The sequence below is a fragment of the Onthophagus taurus genome, chromosome 1 (assembly GCF_036711975.1).
Source record: "Onthophagus taurus isolate NC chromosome 1, IU_Otau_3.0, whole genome shotgun sequence".
In the NCBI taxonomy this organism is placed as follows: Eukaryota; Metazoa; Arthropoda; class Insecta; order Coleoptera; family Scarabaeidae; genus Onthophagus; species Onthophagus taurus.
Genome location: NC_091966.1, coordinates 9,183,571 through 9,205,618, shown reverse-complemented (window position 1 = coordinate 9,205,618; position 22,048 = coordinate 9,183,571). Strand labels below are relative to the sequence as shown.

General features: G+C 37.3%; 1 protein-coding gene across 7 annotated transcripts in view; it reads right to left on the bottom strand.

Moving 5' to 3' along the window:
* Positions 1 to 22,048, bottom strand: part of LOC111417394 (RNA-binding protein 6) — a 348,948-nt gene that overhangs the window by 59,731 nt on the left and 267,169 nt on the right. For all 7 annotated transcript variants that reach the window (XM_023049651.2, XM_023049648.2, XM_023049652.2 and 4 more), the window contains one exon: positions 5,490 to 5,538. In XM_023049651.2, coding sequence (XP_022905419.1) covers positions 5,490 to 5,538 — 49 coding nt within the window. The remainder of the gene's footprint in view (positions 1 to 5,489; positions 5,539 to 22,048) is intronic.

Below are 22,048 nucleotides of genomic sequence, written 5' to 3'. Positions count from 1 at the left end.
GTTTTTCCTCTACAATTTAACGGCTGTTTAAAAAATGGGGAATTATGAGTATTATTTGCTTTTTTTTACCAACATGCTATGCTATCAATCGATATCATGGAAGTTTCATTCCAAAATCACGATTCTTTTTTATTACAAAAAATTGAACCTAATTAAAAAAAAGACGATATGAACAATGCAATTTTTATCAACTAACAAGCTACTTTTTATGTAACAAAACCGAAATACAAAAATAATTTTAACTAATTTGGTTTTTTTATTTCTCCAAGAATTGATGTAATCCAGTATCAAGACAAACAACATCTTGATCTTTTTCTATAGAATAAAGGGATAAAAGACAGACGATCGCGGTCACTTTTTGTTTTAAAAGAGTTTCTATAAAAATGTTGGGTCATCCTTCTCTTTGGCAAGGATAACCCCCTAAAATCTGCCGGGTAGGCAATTTTTTTTCGTTTGTCTTACACAGCGGGGACTTATATAAGAAGGTGCGACGAGGGTCATTTGTCAAAAACTAAGGACTCGAGAACCGAGAAATATTGGTATAATAAGAGCCATTTTAGCTCGTTTTTTTAAAGGGGAATTTTACTCAAAACATTTTAAACAATTTTGGTCCCTTTAAAGCGTATTAAACAATTTTTTCTGTATTTAACTCATTTAATTCACTCAAATTGATTTTCCATAGTGTTGAAGGGATAAGAGATTTCGCAAGGGGGATATTTACAACACGTTCTATACGAAGACAAGCAAATCGGAAACATAATGGAAAACCGACGCGAAACGGAGCAAAATCTAATCTAACTTATTTAGGTATAGAATCTTCAACGTTCCATGTTTACCTGTGGGTCGTTTATCTTTTAATGGGATCCGCTACTGTTTTGGAATTAATAACGCCGGTTTTGGGGTGAACCGAGACGTCACCTCGGCGTACCGCGAATATATGAATAAAGCGACGTACTCCGGTTATAAATTGACGTGTTCGAGTCAAACAAATAACGCCAAACTGTAAATTAATAGGCGTACGTCAATACACACACGTGGAAGTAACCGAACATATCCATTAACATGTTTCAACGATTTATGGATTGTCGATTGTCAAGTTAACCTATCTTGTATTACATTCATAATAAATTTTTTTAAGTTATTTTTAGTTATAACGCAGCGTTTTCTCCTCAATTTATTGATGAGAAATATACTGACTATTACTTGATTAATGAAAACTGGAAGAATCGACGAGGGTTTAATTAATAAATTATCGAGAACGCAAGGACGTAATCTATCAAAATAAACGACACGTTACGGGGTGGCGTGTTTTGAATTACAAATAATTCAGTAGATGTTTTCTCAAGTCACGATCTTCCCGAAGGCGGTGGAGTTAGGTAGGGTATCGATACCGAAAACGGGAGTCCCGCATAGAAACATTTTCGAGTTCGCTACCGTCCATCCCGTTTCCGCACACGTGTATACGTGGTGTTCGTCGGAAACAAACAGCGGAGGTAATAGATTCGCTATTAGTTCACTAATAGTGTTTCCTGGTAGGAACCGCGAGCTTGATGAATGATCTCTCTCTCGACAAACCGACGGATTTTGAATTGTTAGATGCGGGACATTCAATTCATCATCACGTGCAACGATGACACACCAGTATGTTGAAGGTACTACATCTTAATTGCAGTTTTATAGAAAACGAATGAATAAAAGAAGAGATATGATGGATTCGTTTTCTTTTTTTTACAACAAAAAATATTAACTAAATTGTATATTAAATTTGCAGCTTAACTAAATAACCATAAAAATTGCTAAAAATATCTTGCTTATAGTGTTATAAACCTAAACGCTAACTATTAGATCTCAATACATGCCCTGTAATGGTACTATTGCCTTACTATTTATAAATACATAGTAACGTAAAACCCATTTGCATAGAATAAGTACATAGATTATTTACCACAACTTGGATTTATATTTCCTTGGAATTCCTATTTAAAAAATATGGTTAAGATCCAATTATTTTTTATGTGACAAATGTATCCTCTATGTCATTTCTATGTGTATGTCACAGTGAAGCCCTCTGTCGCCTGAGTAAGTTATGCAAAGAACCCCCATGCAACGCTAATGTTTGGGCTTAACACAGAAAGATGATGCGAGAATAATTAACGACATTACATTGTAAGCTCATTTTAGCTGAGTGTTGGAAAAAATTGCATAAGTTTCAAACATTTGAAAATAATAATAGATGAAGTAGGTGAGCCTTACTTAACAACTTTATACTTTGTTAATCCCGTATGCTTTATAATAACGTTTCGAAGAGACTTATTGTTAAAACAGTTTCTGAACCCGTGAAAGTTGGAATGAGGAAAATTTGGGAAATCATAAAGGTGTTGGTCAAGATTGTAAAGGAAATCATGGTAACTCACCCTATAGCAAACAGAATCGAAATTTTTTTATATGAGCAGTTTAGTTAGTAAGACTAAGAGTGATAGTTATAATTACCTATGTTATCATAAAGCCGTAACTGCCATGGACATCAGAATAAGTAGTTCATGCACACTTTTCACATGAAACCATTCAACTTTCTCTGTATGTTGTATATTATGTACATGCTTATGACTATACATGTTAATTTTACAGGCTATATAGACGATTTTTGCGAAAGTATTCGTAATTAACTACATCTTTTATAAGCCTATACGATTAAACATTCCTTTAATTACTAATTTATGTAACTTATGATACCAAGGAAGTATTTCCGATGTAGATGGGGACTCAAATAAATATCTCTATCAACGAAGACATGAAAAATTTCAACAAACAGAATACAGAATCACGACGACACTGAAACGAAGCGAAGAAAGTAGTAGGAAAGAGTTACACTAGGAAATGCAAGACCGAAGAGAAAAGCCTTGGTTCACTCAAGAAATAAAGGATCTAGTTGTGGAAAATCGAAGATCCTATTTGCAGAATAGATCGGTTTCAATAAAATATGACGAATACAAAACAGTCAAAATAAAAGCAAATATCCAATCAATAAAAGAAACCTATTAGTAATTTCTCTTAATTTACTAAGTGTACGCGAGAACAATAATATGATTTACAAAAAAATTCGCCAACCTTAATTTATGCTATACCCACGTGGGTTTAAGGTCTAATTACTTTATTGACACTAATACTTATATGTACACATTAACAATACTTTGGTCTGCCTTTTCACTGAACCAGTTCAAAAGGTTAGAGGTTGAGTCGCCTTATTCAACTGGAATTGCCAAGGACTGGATAACCTCGAGGTTTTCGAGCATCGATAACTTGCATATTGCTTTCGATTGCATATTTACAAAGAATTGCGCGATATGCCACCAAAAATATTTGACTGCAGGGGATCAGTTCTCCATGCATTCAAAGAGTATACCAAGTAAAGCAAGAAGATATTAGTTTAAAACCGCATCTTAAACCAGAGATAGGTTTCTCTAATAATATTGAATGCTGACTAACAATAAGACTTTGATAACTGTAGAGCATGTTGTGAGATAGTTTAGTTCTTTGGGAAAGATCGATGTACAATAGATTTTATTGGTGCAAAAGTTGATCGGATCACTAAGCTGAAATATAAACCTGTAATTGCAACACCAGCATTTCTAAAGCAGAAGAATCTCCTTTTGATGACTAATACAGAGATGAGATACAAGATGACTAATAATCTTGTTAACGAAGTATCGTTTGAGTTATAACATTCCATTAAACTTAAAACGATGGACATTGATATTGTAGGGCCACTTCAGCGAAGAGAAAGTGAAAAGATTATTATTAACGTGAATATTATAAAACCCTGCTAGAAACACGATGTCGGGAGGGAAATTCGCGTTTATGGCTCGCCTGTCCCTGCTACAAATTGAATCTCGGCCGACTTTTCCGGCTTTCGCGCCTTCGTAATATCAAATTTTGTATGCAGTTTTATCACCGTAGAGTTAATTAAATTAAACTCTAAGCACTTAACGATGATATTTTTATTACATTATAACAGTTTCAAAAAATCAGTATCTCATTTCACTTAAAGATATTTGATTTATTGCTTAACTGCCATATTTTATAATTATTAAGAGAATAAAGAACATCAAAAAATTGACAATTTGGCTCTAAAGGTGGTGAAGATGTCTACATCAAAGTTATTTGAAGTACCCACCATAAAGACAGGTACTACTAGAAAAAAAATATTTTTGTTGCAAAATTTTTGCATCAAATAAAAGGTTTGAACCAACATGTACAGAAAAGCATTAGCTCTTAAGTGGTAAGATGTGTTAATGTTTGATGACTGTAATGATTACACTCAAACCAGGCGCATGATTAATAAATGAGATGTATAATTAGTAACAGTGGGGTAAAATCGATTAAGAAATATAAGAGATTATTCCATTATATGATTAATAACAGCCCTGAAAAATACATTTGAAATGTTTCTTATAAAGAGATGGAGATTATTTTGTGTTCCGACGATCAATGTGTCAATAACAATTTCCTTATACGACTTAAACTACAAGTAGTTTGACAATACAAATCATAACACATCCCATATATTCGCTTTAATTCATATCAGAAGCGTTTGTAATGGATCTTTTTACCCGGGTTAAAGGGTTATTTATAGCCCTTGTGGTATTGTTTCCAGCTGATGTCCCATTACTGTTGTACTGGGCCTCGGGTGTTTTTACTATTTTGCCATTACCGGCCACCATTGTTGCGATAACTCCGTCGTTTCACGTCTTCCAACGAAAGACTGATAGGATTTTAATTATCGCCAATAACGCGGTCCGTTGTCCTCTTAATGGAAATCCATTTGCCGGTTTCCGTTCGTCAATATACGGGTTGAATTCGAAAAACAAAGAGCAATCCGAAAGTTTTGTCGTGATGTCCCCGAGTTGACTTTGTCGCGGGTTTGTACGGCATAAACGTTATCCTTTAGACCGTTTCAATTATCCGAATGCATTCTTCAAAGTTTTCTGGGACCGGTGGCTTTAAGGTTAAAAGGGCGCTTTGGTTGCATGTTTGAAAGTATTTGGACGTCCACGACGAGCACGTCTCCGGATAAAAGCAACTTCCCCAACGGTCCGATAAAAATAATAGAACTGGGACACTATTTCCCGCTTAAATAAACTTAAAGCAAATAAATTTAAACCATTAAAATAAATAGGAAAGATTTTTTTAAGAAAATTTTAAATTGTCTTTAAATAAAGTTTAACAAAACGAGTTGACAATTCGAGAATTCAACTCGGTGCTGATTTGTACTACGCGAAGGAAAAGTTCTATGTAAATAACTTTGTTGGGATGTTTTCGACTCTCGCAAACGCTCCACTCGGGTCAATTTAGAAGCATCCATCACGCTTGTTTTTGCAAGGGGTGGTCCGTGAGGGAATTTAAGGGGCCGAGCAGCAACAGAACGTGTCTGCAATGGCTCCAAGAATAAGCGCGCATACGTGTGATATAAGTCGGAAAAGTTTTCTTACCTCTATGTCGGTTCGTTTGTTTGTCGAACATGAGCATGGCGTCCTCTATCTGAAAAGAAACAAATCAACATGAGATTATTTAAATTGCAGGAAAAAAAATTTTAAACGTTTGTATACATAGGAAAAAGCTATAATTCAAACGCTTTTGAATCGTCGAAAATTACAGACAAAACGACAAAAGCGACCCCGTTGTGATGTGTATGTGTATTGATTTCGCGTTTGCCCAGTAACCCGACGTTTCAACAAACACACCTCGTCAATTTAACTCCCATTCCGTTCCTTGTTCGTCGTCCGAACGGTAAATCGACTTGTGCGATTTCAACCCATGATTCTAGTTAAATATTTATACCTTTCGATTACGATATATCACAATTTAAAGGATTAAATCGAAAACAAATTCTTGTAAATATTGACAAATAAAAGTACTATACATTTTTCCTATATAGAAATATTTGAATTAATACCCTTTAAAAAACATGTTTAATGAAATTCTTTTTTATAAACGTAAACAAAATATAGTAAAATCTCGATATAACTGATTTCGTTAGAACGGACTTCGGAGATAACGAACAAACTACTTTTAATATGACTTAAAAGTATCTATTTAATGTATTAATATATTTAAATATAAATGTTAGCGCTCGTAGATCGAATCCAACTTGGGTTATTCCCCAGGTTGTCTATGCGATGTATAAATCAAGGACGGTAGTTCTAGTTTTAATTGTTATTGAGCGTTAGATTGTTCTATTTTTATTGAACTAAAAGTAGAACTAACACTAGACCTAGAAACATTAGGGTTTAGCCATCTTAAGAGACGTGGGGTTAAATCCGAATGTTTCTAGTTCTAGGTCTAGTGTTAGTTCTAATTTTAATTGTAATTTCGCGCTAAATTGTTGTATATTTTTATTAAACTAAAAGTAGAACTGACATTAGACCTAGAACTAGAAACGTTTGGGTTTAGCCGTCTAAAGAGACGTGCGGCTAAACCCAAAAGTTTCTAGTTCTAAGTCTCGTGTTAGTTGTAGTGACAGTACTAAAACTACAACTAACACTAGACCTAGAACTAGAAAATTTCGAGTGTAGCCGTGCGTCTGAAGACGCTAGAATATTTCTAGTTCTAAGCCTAGTGTTAGTTCTAGTTTTAATTGTTATTTAGCGCTAAATTGTTGTATATTTTTGTTAAACTAAAAGTAGAACTGACACTAGACTTAGAAACATTTGGGTTTAACATTCTAAACAGACGCACGGCTAAACTCGAATGTTTCTATGTCTAGGTCTAGTGTAAGTTTTAATTGTTATTTACCGCTATATTGTTGTACATTTTTATTGAACTAAAAGTGGAACTAACACTAAACTTAGAATTAGCAACGCTTTAACCAAAACGTTTGAACCGCATGTCTCTTAAGACGGCTAAACCCAAATGCTTCTAGTTCTACATCTAGAGTTATTTCTAATACTAGTGTTAGTTCTAGTTTTAGTTGTTATTCAGTACTAGCTTGTTGTAGGTTTTTTTAACTAAAAGTAGAACTGATACAGAACACAAGAATGTGGATAACTGTTCGCATTTGTGTGCATTAAAATGATTGATTCAAACAGTTTAGTATTAGGCCGTTATATCAAAGTTTTACAGTATTAGATTTATTTAAAGGATACTATTGGATTAAAGTAAAATCAAATTACCTTTATAGAAAGTTTGTTATTGATTCGGAAATAGAAAATAGATATGTAAAGGTAGGTAGAAGCAATAAACAGGTAAATTTATGTGATGTGGGTTTAGATATCGACGTAAAAGGTAGAATTTTATTTCGGCCATCAGTGATTTTCCGAAAAATAAATAATGCACCTGGTCCGCTTACGAAGTTTTCCTTGGAAAGGGTGATGGGGGCACGTAGGGTCCATGCGAGCCGAGCGCCACGGCCGCTTGATAGTGGCCGCCTATTGAATTACAGGCTGGCCACGGCGGAATGTAAATGCGGAACCGTCTGCTTTCGATTGCGAGGAAATTCTCCCCGAACCGGAATTACGTGGGCGGGTTGTTCAGGCCCCAAGTATTATATCTCCTGTGTCACCTACATTATTGGCATAAAGAGGGGTGCGAGAGAGAAAGCTAACGAGAGATGGGGCTAGAATGGAATTGGACGAGAATGGAATCCTGAAATCCGGAGGGCACAGTGTCCACTCCACGCGTTTTGTCTGCCGAAACAATATAATTGCCGCAGTCCGGACGGTGACAGTGCCTCCTTCCAAAGCAAAATTTCCACGATTTAATTAATATTGTTGGCCACCAGTAACGTGTATCCCAAATATTATCGGTTGTGGGAATGTAAATGGCGTTAATTGTCCCCTGAAAATTTATAGTTAAAAATTCCTTTTTTGTCAAACAAAAAGAGATAGGCGTTGCGACCTCGTAAAGTGGATAGCGTCCTGTATAACAATGTAAACAAAGAAGTGGACACGTACGGCGCTATTTAAAGCCCCCCGGTAGCGCTCGTTCATTTCGTATTCACGTTCCGGCAGCCGGGAAGTCAGAGGACCACCCCTTCGAGGGCTGCCCATGGTAAAAGTATTCATATGCGAGGTGGTAATTTATGTACGTAGAAGCGAAGCCCCTCTGAACTATTCAAACGGGCCCGTCGCCAGAGGGCTAACGCTCACCGTTACGCGGAAAGCATCGCGAGCAAAAAGTGGTGCCCCCGTAATAATTTATTTGTTGTAAACGACCTTTAAGGCACCGGGGCAATGAATTAAAACGTAATGACAATCCGGGTTGCTTTATTCGATGTTACAATAGCCAAGTATGCAACGACGACAACGGAAACGTCGTTGACGACGACGACGGTTTACGAACGAAATATTTATGACGGAGGGGCAGAATAAAAAATGAGACTCAAGGAATTTATATTTCTCGATATTAACGTTTCCTCGAATATTATCCTCAAATCAAATTTAGCTAACTCGATGAAACAAATGAGAGGCCCCCTTCTCTTTTTGTAGTGCCTCCGCCGCCTTTATGCAAATCCAACAGACGCGATTTGTTTTGTAAATTCCCGCACTCCGCTCGTCAACAAAGGCCTAATATATTCTTAGAACTTTATGGAGGCTGTTTACATTTTTGCGGGCAAAGTCCGAAAACCGATTTACGAATTTACAATTCTAAAACTTAGACAACGAGTCCGGAGACGTAGATGAAGCAGGTGAGAAAGAGGATCTAATTGGAACTACTGACAACGGACATTCAAATTGAAAGTTTTTATTTCAAACTAAAACGGAGTACTACTAAAGTATTTAAAGAGATTTAACGGGGGAAATCGCGAAGGAGGCCAACACGAAAGCCGATCAACTAGCTCCGTTCCTTTCGCAAGGCTGGCATGACTGACTGACCTATTTCACTTCGAGTAGAAACTGTAGCGGCTACGTTCTCCAGCAGAGGTCCCCCTGGGCAACGTCACTCAACGTGCCATCCTGAAAACTGGCCTGCAACCCGAACAGAGCGCGTGAATTATTGATGCGGGCGTATTTGAATCCAATTCTCGAGCCCGACACCGAAACAATGCAAATTTGCCGGTTTAACAATGTAAATATCGGGGGAAACCCGAGATACGGTGGATAACACCCTTTTCGACGTTTGCATTTTATCGTGTTCTGACTGAACACCGAGTGGATTGAAAGCAAATATGAAAAGAAAGTATAACGAAGAGAAATTTTTATAATCCGATCTCTTGTCAGTTAGACATCATTTTTATGAAGGTTTAACAAATAACATCACTTTAAACATTTTTATAAAAAAAATAACGAAGTGTGCTTTTCTATATTTTCCAAAATAAATTATTCTTTTAGGTAACTACTAACCTGCTGGGATAAAAAAGAAATTTTGCAACATTATGTAATTATTACTTTTTGAAGTTTTTTTTAACAATTCATCTATTTCTGCATGTCCGAGAACAGAAGTATAATATTAATATAATATTGTAGTAGATAAATTTTGTTAAAACTTTTCTGATTAAATTTTTTCAGTACCAGTTATACTTTTTGATATCTGAGGGACGATAATACATCGTCCGGTTTAAACCATTTCACTACTTTTTCCACAATTTCTCTACTATTCCTATGCATCCCAGAACAAACGTAGAACTAGGTAATAATATAGAAAATTAAATCCCCTACAACTTTTCTCATTACATTTTTTTCTGTATGAATTATATTTTTTGATTTTGGCGCAACGATATCTATTAACAATTAGATTAAAACGTGTTGCTTTTTTGCAAAATATCTTAATTCCTAAGCTTTAAAGCGCTTAAAAATAAAAGAGAGCAATATTGTAAAGTGCTAATTTTTGTGTGAGACAATATTAAAAACCCGTACAGATTAAACAAATTTGCTAGTTTTTTCACAATATCTAGATTCCTAAGCTTTGCAGTACAAAATTAAAACAGAGCAATATTGTAGAGGGCTCAATTGTCTATAACTTTTCTTATTAGATTATTTCTGTACGAGTTATATTTTTCCATATTTGTAAGATAATATCGCTAACCCATACGATTTTACTGGTTTTTTTAACAATACCTAGATTCCTAAGCTTCGGACAGCAAAAATAAACGAGAGCAATATTGTAAAGTATTAAATTTCCATCACTTATATTATTAGATTATTTCTGTACGAGTTACATTTTTCGATGTTTGTGAGAGAATATCGATAACCTGTACAAATTAAGCGATTTTGCTAGATTTTGCACAATATCCAGATTCCCAAGTGGGCCTAAATGATTTTGCTAGTTTTTTTGCCATATCTATAATCTTAAGCATATCATACGTAAATTAAAAATGTTCAATATTGTAAAGAACTAAATTTCTTTTCTAATTCAAAATTTTCTACCAGTTATGTGTTTGGATGTTCCTGGGGTTATGTCAACAGATTGTCCAGTTTAAACCGTTTTGTTAGTTTTCCCAAAATATCACTTTTATTTATATTTTGGGCAATATTTGATTTGAATACAGTTGCCGGAGGCGTGGAATATAAAAACAATTTTAGAAATTGCATATTTTTAGAAACTTAGTTTGTAAAAAAGCAAGTTAATACTTTTTACATATAAAAATGATGACAGAGTTACATAATACGTATTTTAGTATAGCAAAATAATGTCTAAGCGATTATGTAATCTATTTCATTTTAACTATTAACTAAGTACATATTAACCGAATTTATCCCGATACAAACTGAATCCACCTCATCCACAATCAAGCCCAACACAGCCAAATTTAGCTACTATTAGGATTTAAAGTACTTTGATGGTAAATGGTTACTGCATGGGTTCCACAAACCCTGCAATTTTGCAAACGCTAAATGTTCAGCTTAAAGCGGACTTCCATATTACAAAATTAAGACCATTGTGAATCGTGATATATTAAAAGCTACTATACACAAAGCACGAGTAAGATAAACTTTGTTTTTCAAATCTTGAGCTTTTCTAAACCAGTTTTTGAATAATTTTAGTTTGGAAAATCAATTCGTTAAATTTTGGTTTACAATTTTTGAGACAAATTTATCAACTTGTTTTGGGAAAAGTCTCGGATTGTAAGTAACTTATCAAAGTTTGCACTTGGAGAGAGCTAGTCAGTTGATTTACATTCAGACCGACGGCGGATTGATTTAAATTTGTTAGCGGATAGTTGGTGCAGATGGCCACCGCACGGCGGAGACCGCAATCACAGCAGACGGTCCGTACCTTGACCAATTACCCTAATGACAAACGGTCGGGCAACTATAGTTTATACTGTCGTGTTTGTACCACACGCTACACAATTTGATGAATTTCGGTGTGAATAATTCGGTGTGTGTGAGTATTTTTATTTTTAAGTGAAACTCTATAGTTTTATTTAATAATTAGCGGCTCCAGGTAACTCTAAAATTATTTAAGTGAAAGATATTAAATAATTCAGTGGCGCGTCTCGCCTGATCCGGTTTTGCGAAGTAGGGGACCCACGACGTCTGTCTAATACGAAATTCTTGGTCCCGGGCAGAAGTAAGAAAAGGGTTTCAGGATATTTCAGCGGACTGCGCTATTATCTCATCAAGTTTTAATCCGGGTGCGCTGGGGGCTTCATGGGACTCGAAATGGAACCTGACACCTGCTCCGCGAGGGTTTCTACAATGCGATTACGGCGGATCCACCGGCAGTTTCGCCGATTTCGTGGGGTATACTTCCCGCAAGTATTTAACCGATTCCGTCCTAGGGCTTTAAAGGAAATTACCGATAACGGAATCGAGATTTTCCTCCCACCTTTCCATTCAACGCGACTCTCTACTTCATTTAATATTCTTTACTGAATAGCTAATTGTTTGAAATTACACTACCAAACGCGAAATACCCTGAAATAAAAGAACCGCAGTTTGCATTATTTACTAGGGAAATTTTTCCCCGCACATGGATAATTAATACGCATTCGGACGGCGCAATATCCGAAGTGGCTAGTACACGGTACAACATAAATACCGGAGCGTTAATCCCGGGTTACCATGCAAAAAGTACTCGTACAGCTATAAAATACCCACGCTACCCACAGTACCTATAGTACAACCCTCACAAAGAGCCAGATGAAAGATGATGCAACGTAATGGAATATTTAATATCTCAACCGTATAACGTTTGCATCTGAAATAAATTAAACAGTTTGACTTTCAAAAAAAAAATTACAAATGTTATATCGTTTATAATAATCACACCTTTATTTATTTTCCTGGAAAAAAATGAAGTTGTGACGGTGCGTAGCCCTGGAGGTCAGATGGAACGTTAAAAATTTAAAATACGCGTCGTCGAGGGATATTTATCGTCCCGAAATGGGAGGGAAAATCTATTCCGACAACCCCTTTTTGTGCGTTATACGTATTTCCGAACGAAATCCTATTTCGAGCGGCATTTCGCCCGATATAGCCGTTTGATTCGGGAGCAAAATTGGGCACCGATTTATGAAATTGTTTCCAAAATGGGTACCAAACGAAATTATGTACGGAAGCAGAACCCTCCTTTTCTTGAAAGGGACGGTACGCATTTTTCATGCCTACACAAAACAACGCACACCATTCACATTATTTCGTGCAAAACATTCAATCGCAAAACGGCAACAAATTTTCCCATCGAATTGAACCAAACAATTTCATCAAATACCCTCGACCAATTAATTTCCGACTACTTAACCTGTACGTGCGGTTTGTCGTCAACAAATACAATACTGGAACCAAAAGCGGTCCTGTCTCGTTAAATCTAAATAACGCGCGTCGAGTTCTGTCTGTTTACGGCGCCGAAATGGCGACGTGCGGTCGAGCGAACGCTAGCGAAATTGCCGTTGTTAGCCGATCCGGACGGGAATGCGATAATGAGGCCGAACTATGCGCGACTCGCGCACTCGGTTTCAACGATGGTTTGTTCGAGACCTACGCCAATGGACAATAGAAGTAAACGCGTGTCCCGCAATTAGCGAACACGATTACTTGTCAGAAATAGAGATCATTCAAATGTCTAAAAAAATTATAATGTATTCACACTTACTAATACTCATAAATTATATTTTAATAAGTTATTTTGATATAATCGAGCCCAATCTAGGAGTTCCTACAAATACCTGATCTGTATCTACTTTTAGGCGGGACTTAACATTAACATATCAAAATTTCTGCAACTTTCAACAGCTATAATCCGCTATCAATAGTTTCGTGATTAAGTAGGTAGTAGTTATTATGACACAAATTTACTTAACCAATGGTTGTTCTAAATTTTCTTACATCATTGGAAATAAATATAAACCTCAAATCAGATAGACATTATACATAAGATTTTTGAAAAAAATTGCGAGCCTTAATTGTGTGTCCGTATTTAGTGAAAATTCATTGCTATGAAGTTCCTGATGCACGGAATTACTTCCGTTACTTGAAGAGTGTAAACCATGAAGCAGTTTGGAGACTAGATTATCTCGTTGAAAATGGTACTTCTACTGCAGCTTTTTAATTCTGTGCACAAACTTGTGTGAAGATCTTCAAGATCGCACGTTAGAGCCATAGCTAACTGATCAAGAAATAGAAAAAGCTTGCTTAACCCTCCGCATACGAGGTAAATTAATCTCACATGCCACACTAGGTGGGGTATGATATACCCCGGAAATAAAACACTATTTCTATAAAATTTTACATAGAACACGATCTCGCGTGGCTTTTTTGTTTTTCAGTTTTTTCAGTTTTCTTGAAGCTGGGGTGTATGATACCCCACCTCGTATGCCGAGGGTTAAGTGTGTCAAAATGGTAGTAATCGAATAAAAAGATAAAACAGTTGAATAATACTCAAGAATGTGTTTTGCAGAAAATACAAACATTTTTGAAGATGAGATATATTGTTTGGTGTCAATCAAAAAGGTTCTAATATACTAAAAGTATCTGATGGAATCGAAAAGCAATAGGCCAAAAATCCAACCTTTACGCGTTTGAGTATTTCTAAGATACCATGAAATATAAATAAGTTGTTGGTGTATGAATCGATTCAAATTATTAATCCATTAAAACCATCTTACTTAACAAGTAACTTAGAAGTGTTAAAACGATGTTTTCTTGAGAATTCAAAGAACACACAGTCTGAAAAGCTTTTAGATATCAGAAAATGATATTAGTTTTCGTTCTGGAATTATTTCATTTCAAAATTGTGTTATTAAATATCTTATGTGTTCTTACGTGTTATTAACATATCTTGACATATCCAGACTTTTTCAAACAGAAATTTGAGTTCAAAAATTTACAACAATATCTTATAATAAATCTAGTGCAACACTTGACATTATCCTGACATCCTCGAGTATTTACTCCGCTGATTTCTGACAGCTGTGTTCTAGTGTCGTTCAAGTATATTTTCTTGAAAAATTCTAGAATTTATAACAATATTTCCACCTGTTAAGATGCATTATAGCTCCATCAAGTCTAGCATAAATCTCTATGCCTAAAGAGATATGTATCATTAGAACATCATTTAGAGGAAGATTGTCAATGGCCTTTCTAAAAACATTGATTGTGACTAATAAATTTAAAGCATATAAACAACAATTACTACTTGGAAACTCATTAGATGAATATCTTGAAAGAGAGCTTTATCTGTATTAGTAATTATAGTTTTGTTACATCCTATATTTGCGGTATGAGACGCGGTAATTTTTTATCATAGATTTGGGCTCTTCTATCTGATAGCAGGTCTCACTAAGCCTATATATTTAACCTTCCATTAAGCCTGCTTTGAAATCACTCATATTCTCTGCTATCACATCTGCTAAATCTAGTTTGCATAAAAACTGTATCAAATATATATCGTGACTGGATTAAAATGTATGAGTGTAAAGTTAACTTTATTAGCATATGCTATTTTACATCTTTATCATACCTGTAGCAAGTATCCATCAAGCCTGTACCGAGACAATTCTGTGTATAGAGTCTACACCATTTCTTCATCAAGTTTTCATATTATTTCTAATAACTCAACTCTGTACAAAGTTAAATCTATCAATAGAACATCTAGGAGTATATAAAGACTACTTCAAAACTACAAAAAATCACTATTTCTAACTTGATTGCTGGAGTAAGTTTTTAATATGCTACTTCAAGTCTCTCTCACACCAACATCAAGTTTACTTTAAGTTTACGTAGAAACAACACTTCTGCATCTAATAATCATCACCGAAATCACCATATTTGACTTCACTTAACATCTTCCTGTGGGGATATCTGGCAAATAGAGCCTCACTCAACAAAATGAATCGTACATTTCAGGTAATTACTCAAGCGATTTATTGAGTTATTCAATTTTGGCAGTAAATAACAATATTTTTATATTTTAAACGTATACAATTTAAGGTTTAGACAGTAAATAATTTAGGGAGACGAAGTGAAAAACGGTGACTTTGATATTGTTATGGTCAACCAGAAACTAACTCGGAGTTTCATTTTTACGACGAGTGCAACAGGGCAAAAACGGAAATTAATTCGCGAGGTTCGCGACGCGTACGTGTACGGTCGGTGGACGCATGGCGTCGGTTGTGTTTTTGTCGGCTGGTATAACGTAGTTTTGCAACTTTATTATGCTGCGAGCGGTTTAACACTAGCGGGACAAAAAACCATGTAACCAAACTGTATCGCAAACAACAATAGCCGTCGTACAGTAGAATCTGTGTAAAATGTCGTTTCTCCAGTCTCTGATTAATATTTTGGTAAAGTTAAAATAATATAAAGGCGATTTTTTACTGTAGAAATAGTTAGATATTATTTAGAAAAGTTGAATTGGAAAGATTTTTCATATTCTTCTCCACAAGTGTTAGCACAATCTATCACGTTATACCTATAGTTCAGTTCTATATGCATCCCGGGTAGCAGGCTATTTTCCAGTTGACTTCATCTCCACTTGCTCACCTCTTCGCTGATAAATTACCCGAATCCGGGACGCTGGCAGGTAATTCGGGGGCAGAAGGAACTTTGGAAATTCTTACTTCTTAGCACTTTTCGCTGGCCGCTTCGACTCTATCTCTCGAACGTGTGTTTGTTCGGCTGCGAATCGCCGCTCTTCGCACATAATGGCAGTAATAGATAGAAAATTGGACGCCATCCGGCCTCGCCGGTCAATACAACGTCGATTTGCGATTATTGGAGAGTTTCCCCTCTACGTGGACGAGTTTCGAAATACCAACGGAAATTTCTCACTTTTGGCTCTTATCGAAAGCGATAAATCTTATCATAAGTTTTAAAGTGGAAATAAACCGCTCGAGACAATTAAAAGGGTCGCGTACGTTTCTCGTCTCATTCGAGTTCATTTGAAATCCACTTACATTCCTTCGGCGTGTCCAAACGGGACGCGACGAGTGCTATTTGACTACTAGATGTTCACTTGAAAGTTAAACGTAACAACGCTTTAAAGATAAATTATAAGGATAATTGGGCTGCGGAGGTGTAAGTTGTGCCGGAATTCGTATAATCCGGGCGCTGTGTGTTGCGAATGTGGACAGCCAGTTGTTTAATGAAGGTCCCCCGGGATCCGCATTAGCATCCGGAGTGGAGTCGGGCCCCCGTGTCCCCCGGGCGGAGCCCGAGCTTGCCGCTTTAAAGCTCGCATTAAATACAGTCCTCGCAATTACACCCGCTGTCCGCCCGGCAATAAAACTGCTAAAAATGCGATTAAAAGTGGCAAATTTACTACTTCTTCGCTATTAAAATTAATTTTCCTCGTTCTTCTACGTCTAGCCTTAAACATTCTGAACGAGGATTTTCTAGGGTTCGTATTTCCATCGTTTTAGGGAACCCCTCGTGTGAAAACACTCCAATAACGTGTATCAAAGCCATCGTAGTCCTTCGCCATTCACAGTAATTAAAGGCAATGAAGCTCTTCCAGTCCCCGAGACGTCGAGACAACGATTCTGCGATTGTTTTCGACGACGCCGACAACGATGCGCTTGCGTAACTCGCGGACTCATCTGCAACCCCTAACAATAGCGAAAAGTCTTTTGTAAGGATTTTTAATACGCGTAATGCACCTGCACGTGTAACAACGACGTCGCGTTGAGATGTTCCAACAGCCGGACGAAATGACAGCCGCGTAATCCGCACCTTTAGATTAGGCATTTCCGTTATTTCGACGCTGTGCGCGTTCGTGCTCAAAGGAGACCGAAAATGCAAAAAGCGACAGCGACATTAGGAGTAATCCTTTGTGTGGAGGAATGTTTCCCGGTAAATCCTTCCTGTCTGTTAAAAGCAAAATGCTTAATTGGAAACTACTAGAATACTATAATTTTATAACAACTAACTTAGTACTTTATGCCGTTCGGAGTTTTCTAAAGACCAATTCGTTATTTAGTCGGTGATTTGTGTCGGCGGAAAGGTCGTAAAACGAAAAAGAAAAAACGGTCTCACAAATGTGCAAAAATACTGCGAAAAGGGTCCCTAATAAAATATAACGCCACTTAGACACTCGCCCGTAAGAACTGAGCGGCAAAACAGATGGCTTTGCCTCCGGGACGACATGGAAAATAAAGATATGACCCCTTCTCGATACCGAGAATATCCCTTTTTCCGATGCGATACCGTTGAATTGTAGATCGCCGAGGTACCCTTCAGTGGGTATTCATAGAATAAGAATCGGGTATTTTTAGAGACACCATTGAATGATTGTCTCGAGTTTCCAATACGAAATGCGTAAAGAAAGCGATTTTAGGTCTAGAAGATTATCGATGTCGACGCGAATAAAGGCGGATCTAATCGGGTGGAATCAGGGCCGCACCCAGGCGGTGCTGCCGCGCGGCGACGTCGAGCACTCAGGCTCATCGACAATGGCCGAGACGAGCTCGATAATGGCGCCCTTCCGGGACGTCAGTCTTGATGGGGCCCCCGGTCCGGATGATAAATGCACGCCATTGATTCATTATGTGTCACCTTTAATTTATCTATATCATTACGACGACGGCGTGGCGACGCCGCACCCCGAAGACGATCATTTTTGAGACCGCACCTTCATTTGCTTATTCCGTTTCGCAATATTGACTTGATATTCCAAGGTAGCCAAGAAGTTAAATTTCATTTTATACCAACCCATATTATCACACGCAAAAAAAGCTAAATTATCTAAAAGTGATCGACCAAATACGAAGTCGTTAACTTTTCTTTTCCCCGGAATGGAAAACTAACACAGCCACGTCATGATTACGAAAAACTTTTTCACATCATTCTCTTCCGGTGCAGTTCAAATTACAGCGATTGATCTCTAACGCTGTAAAAGAAGATCGTTAGAGGGTTTACATGGATTATTGCTTCCTTCCAATTATATACTGGAAACGAGGAAGTAAACTTTTTCTTCGTCTATCTTTTCGAAAGGCAATAAATTATCTTTGTAGTCTACTTCACAAATGGGAAAATGCGCAAGATAAGCAACAATCGCAAATATTTGCGGGGATGTCGGATGTCATTATATAGCGATATTCGAAGAACAAACCGCTCGCAGAATTAATATAGAATTAAACGAGATTTCCGCCCCCTTTTATCTGGACGACGGGGACGACCCCGTGACAAACGACCAAAGATAAGTGGAATTGAAAATGACTGCCTCGACGAGCGTTACGTCGGAGAAGAGGACGAAGAAGAGGAAGGACTTTATCGCGCTCGTCCGAAATTCTAAAATATGAAGACGTTGATTAAAATATTTTATCAAGGAGGAGTGCTGCCGCGAGCTCCATCCGGGACACGAAGACCCCTTTTTAGCTTCAAACCGGAAGACGTTATTCCTGCAAGAGTTTACACTTGGCGAATTTCGACTTTTAGCTAACATTAAATCTTTTATACCTAAATATTGAATTAAGTACATTTAAACTTAAATAATTATGAACTAAAATTTGAATAGGGGAAGAAATCACCCACCAGTCTTGGTGAATTTAAAAATCGTGAAAAAATTGATTAATTTAGGTGCTATTCCAATCTAGGGGATATTCCCCTAATTAATTATATGGCATTCAGAGTATTACTTTTCTGACTACAATAGCGTTCTCTTTTATTAAATCTTTTCCCCCTTTAAATTGGATCGTGATATTAAAGAAGGAAGGCGTGGTAGAAAAAGTCGAGGTTCACCTCATTGGAAAACTACTTTCTTTTCAGGTCGATCTGTTCGAGAAGTCGGGGAATCCTCGATTTGAATTCTCCGGGTCGATAAACGAGGCCCGAAGAGAGGGACGATAAAAGTTTAAAAAGTAATTGTCGACTTCCCCATCTCCTAGGCACGCCCCCGTGGTCCCTGAAAGAGTTTAATATAAATCGGAGTCTCATCGCCAGTTAATGACGGCTCGTCCTCATCAGTAATTCAGCAAATCGGGGGCGGCTCTAACGCGGTGTCATTTATTTTTGGCCCCCACTCTTCCGGATCCGTCTCGCGCAGAGCCCTCTGGACGCGGCAGCTACATCGTTAGCAGCCTGAATTATGGATTGTTTGCCGGTTGGCGGACGTGTACAAATACCGCGAGTCCGAATGATGAATACAGGTTGTTTTATTAGCATAAGTCCTGCATCGAGCAGCTTTGATTTCTCTTTTACATCTTCTATACATTTTCGTTTTTCTTTTGATATTTGATGCTTTCACGCCTTTCCAAGCATCGCATAAACAAGAAACAGAGAATCAGAGATCTTGAGCAGAAAGGGTCGTTTCCATTCAAATCCGCGTCCGTCCGATGCTTCGTTGCCTCTCGGCTCATTCGCATTCTCGAGAAATAATTGGGCTGCCCGTGACAACCCGTCGTCTTTGCCTCCTCGGTCGAGTGTTTTTCAAGTTTCGCGCAGCGAACATGTACAGTCACGTGCGGCGTCGTTCTAAGAGTCCTCCTACTCATCCTCATCCTTTGCGCGTCTTGAAGAGTACCCTCGAAAGGACCCCGTGATGAGCGGGGTCGCGGCCACAATGCGCCCTTCACAACATTGTTTCCAACACGGACGCTTATTCATCTACTTTTCAACAAAGAAATGCGTCTGCGCATCTAATTGTACGATATTATAGAGAGATATCTATATTTTTTGTTTTGTGATTGTTAAATCGTTAAGCTAATGATTAACGTTATTTGATAGCAATGAAATAGAACAAAAGGGCTGCAATTGTGTATTATTTTGAATGATGAATTGAATTAACAATGCTGGTGTTAATTAACTGGCTTGTTATATAGTTAACTTTTTGTTTCACTATTGAATCGAATTGTGTTGGATATTTAAGTATTGTGTTATTGAATTGCATCGATTGTGTTTAAAAGTTTTAATGTTTTTCCGTAGAGAATTTAGAAGCTGCATAGTTTATATAGAGAGTGATCTCCCCCATTTACTATTAATGTCAATTAAGGGCGTTGAAGGTTCGTTTCGACGCAAGGACACTTAGGGGATACCTGAAAAATACAGGAAACGCTCACGCCTGTCTCGGGTCCCTTAATTAGAAAAGTTTTACTTAATTAAATACACCCACGTCGTTTATTAATTAACGTCTCTAATAGTTTGACGTTTTAGTGGATGTGTGTAATGAAGTGAGCGGCGATATTAAACTGATTCAACAATGATTAATCGTTTCAAATGTTCGTTTCGTGTAGCTTCGTTGTATCTTAGGAGTGAATTACTTCTGAAAGAATAATAGAACGAAAGTTCAAATAGGTTTTCGTCGAAGTTTCAATCGAATCGCATCACGTGCAGTCTTTTTCTCGTCGGGTAATTCCCCTAAATCTCGATTTCCGAATGCATAAACCTTTACCTTAACGGCCAAGATAAATAAAACCCGGAAATCTAGATCCAATTTACGACGCAGAATTGATTCTAGGCGCAATTTCCCGGTCGCATTAATACACGCCCGGGGAGGCGCTATCTCCGCAATAGATGGCGTCGTTATCGCTGCGGATATCTGATAAATTGCAGGGGTAAACACCGTTTTCCGCCGGGAGGAGAGTGTATCGCCGGTTCTCGACCACCTCTCTTTTGATGCGGGTTACTGTCCACCGTCGCAGATATTAACCGTGCAAATACAGGTCCAAGGGTTCGCGTATCGAACGTGTTCGCGCAAGCCGCCTCGGAATTCCTGTTCGTAAGCGAAATTATCTTCATCTTTCTTCGACGGCATCTCTACCGTTCTCTCTAATTCGCCGCCGGTGGAGGAAGCTAGAATCCGCAAAACAATGAGTGTCTGCTGATCTCGTTTCGAAGCCGGCGCGATAAACTTAGTTTCAGAAGTCCTGACGCAGCGCCAGCATGCAAAGCGACCGCAAATGTGTGGCCCCGAAATTACAAGTTTCCGACCCCCCTACGGAATTAATAATAGTGTGTAAATAGCGGAGGTGAACACGCTTGCTACTTGTTAATAAAAAATAACTAATTATACAACAATTCACGAAAAATAATTGTAATTAGTTTTTCAACTTCAAATTCAAATTAATAATTTTGTTTGTTGACATTTAGCATGTTGAGATTTTGACATTAACACATTATTAACAAAAAACGTAAGCTGTTTGATGTGTTTTGAAGAGTTCTGCAAAGTATATCGTTTCGCTAAGATGGTTTAACGATGAGAGAGTACGGCGATAGAACAAGATCTTATAGTTAAGTGGCAAACTTATTCAACGATTATCGTTCTCCTATAAGATAATCCATAAGGTAAAAATGCAAAAAACGTTTTGAGGAAACTATAGAGTAAAAAAATGGGTCCAAAGAGGTCGACAAATATTGTTATGAATGTATTACATAAAATAACTTATAAGGATACAAAATTCAGATAATGCAAGAATTAAGTAAAGATGACTTTGATTCTTCATTAACAAGACGTCTTTTATCAACGAGGCATAATGGAATGACGTAAATTCCGACTGGATGTGTCAAATCCATACTCAAAGAACACCGAACTTAAATAATAAAAGGTCGTAATTAATTCAGTTAATTGGGCCTTTCTTTATCAAAAGAAATTTAACAGCTGATTATGAAATGGTACTTGGAAATGAAGTTGTACCTACACCGCAAAATCTGTTTCAAGACAATTGAAATCAGATAGA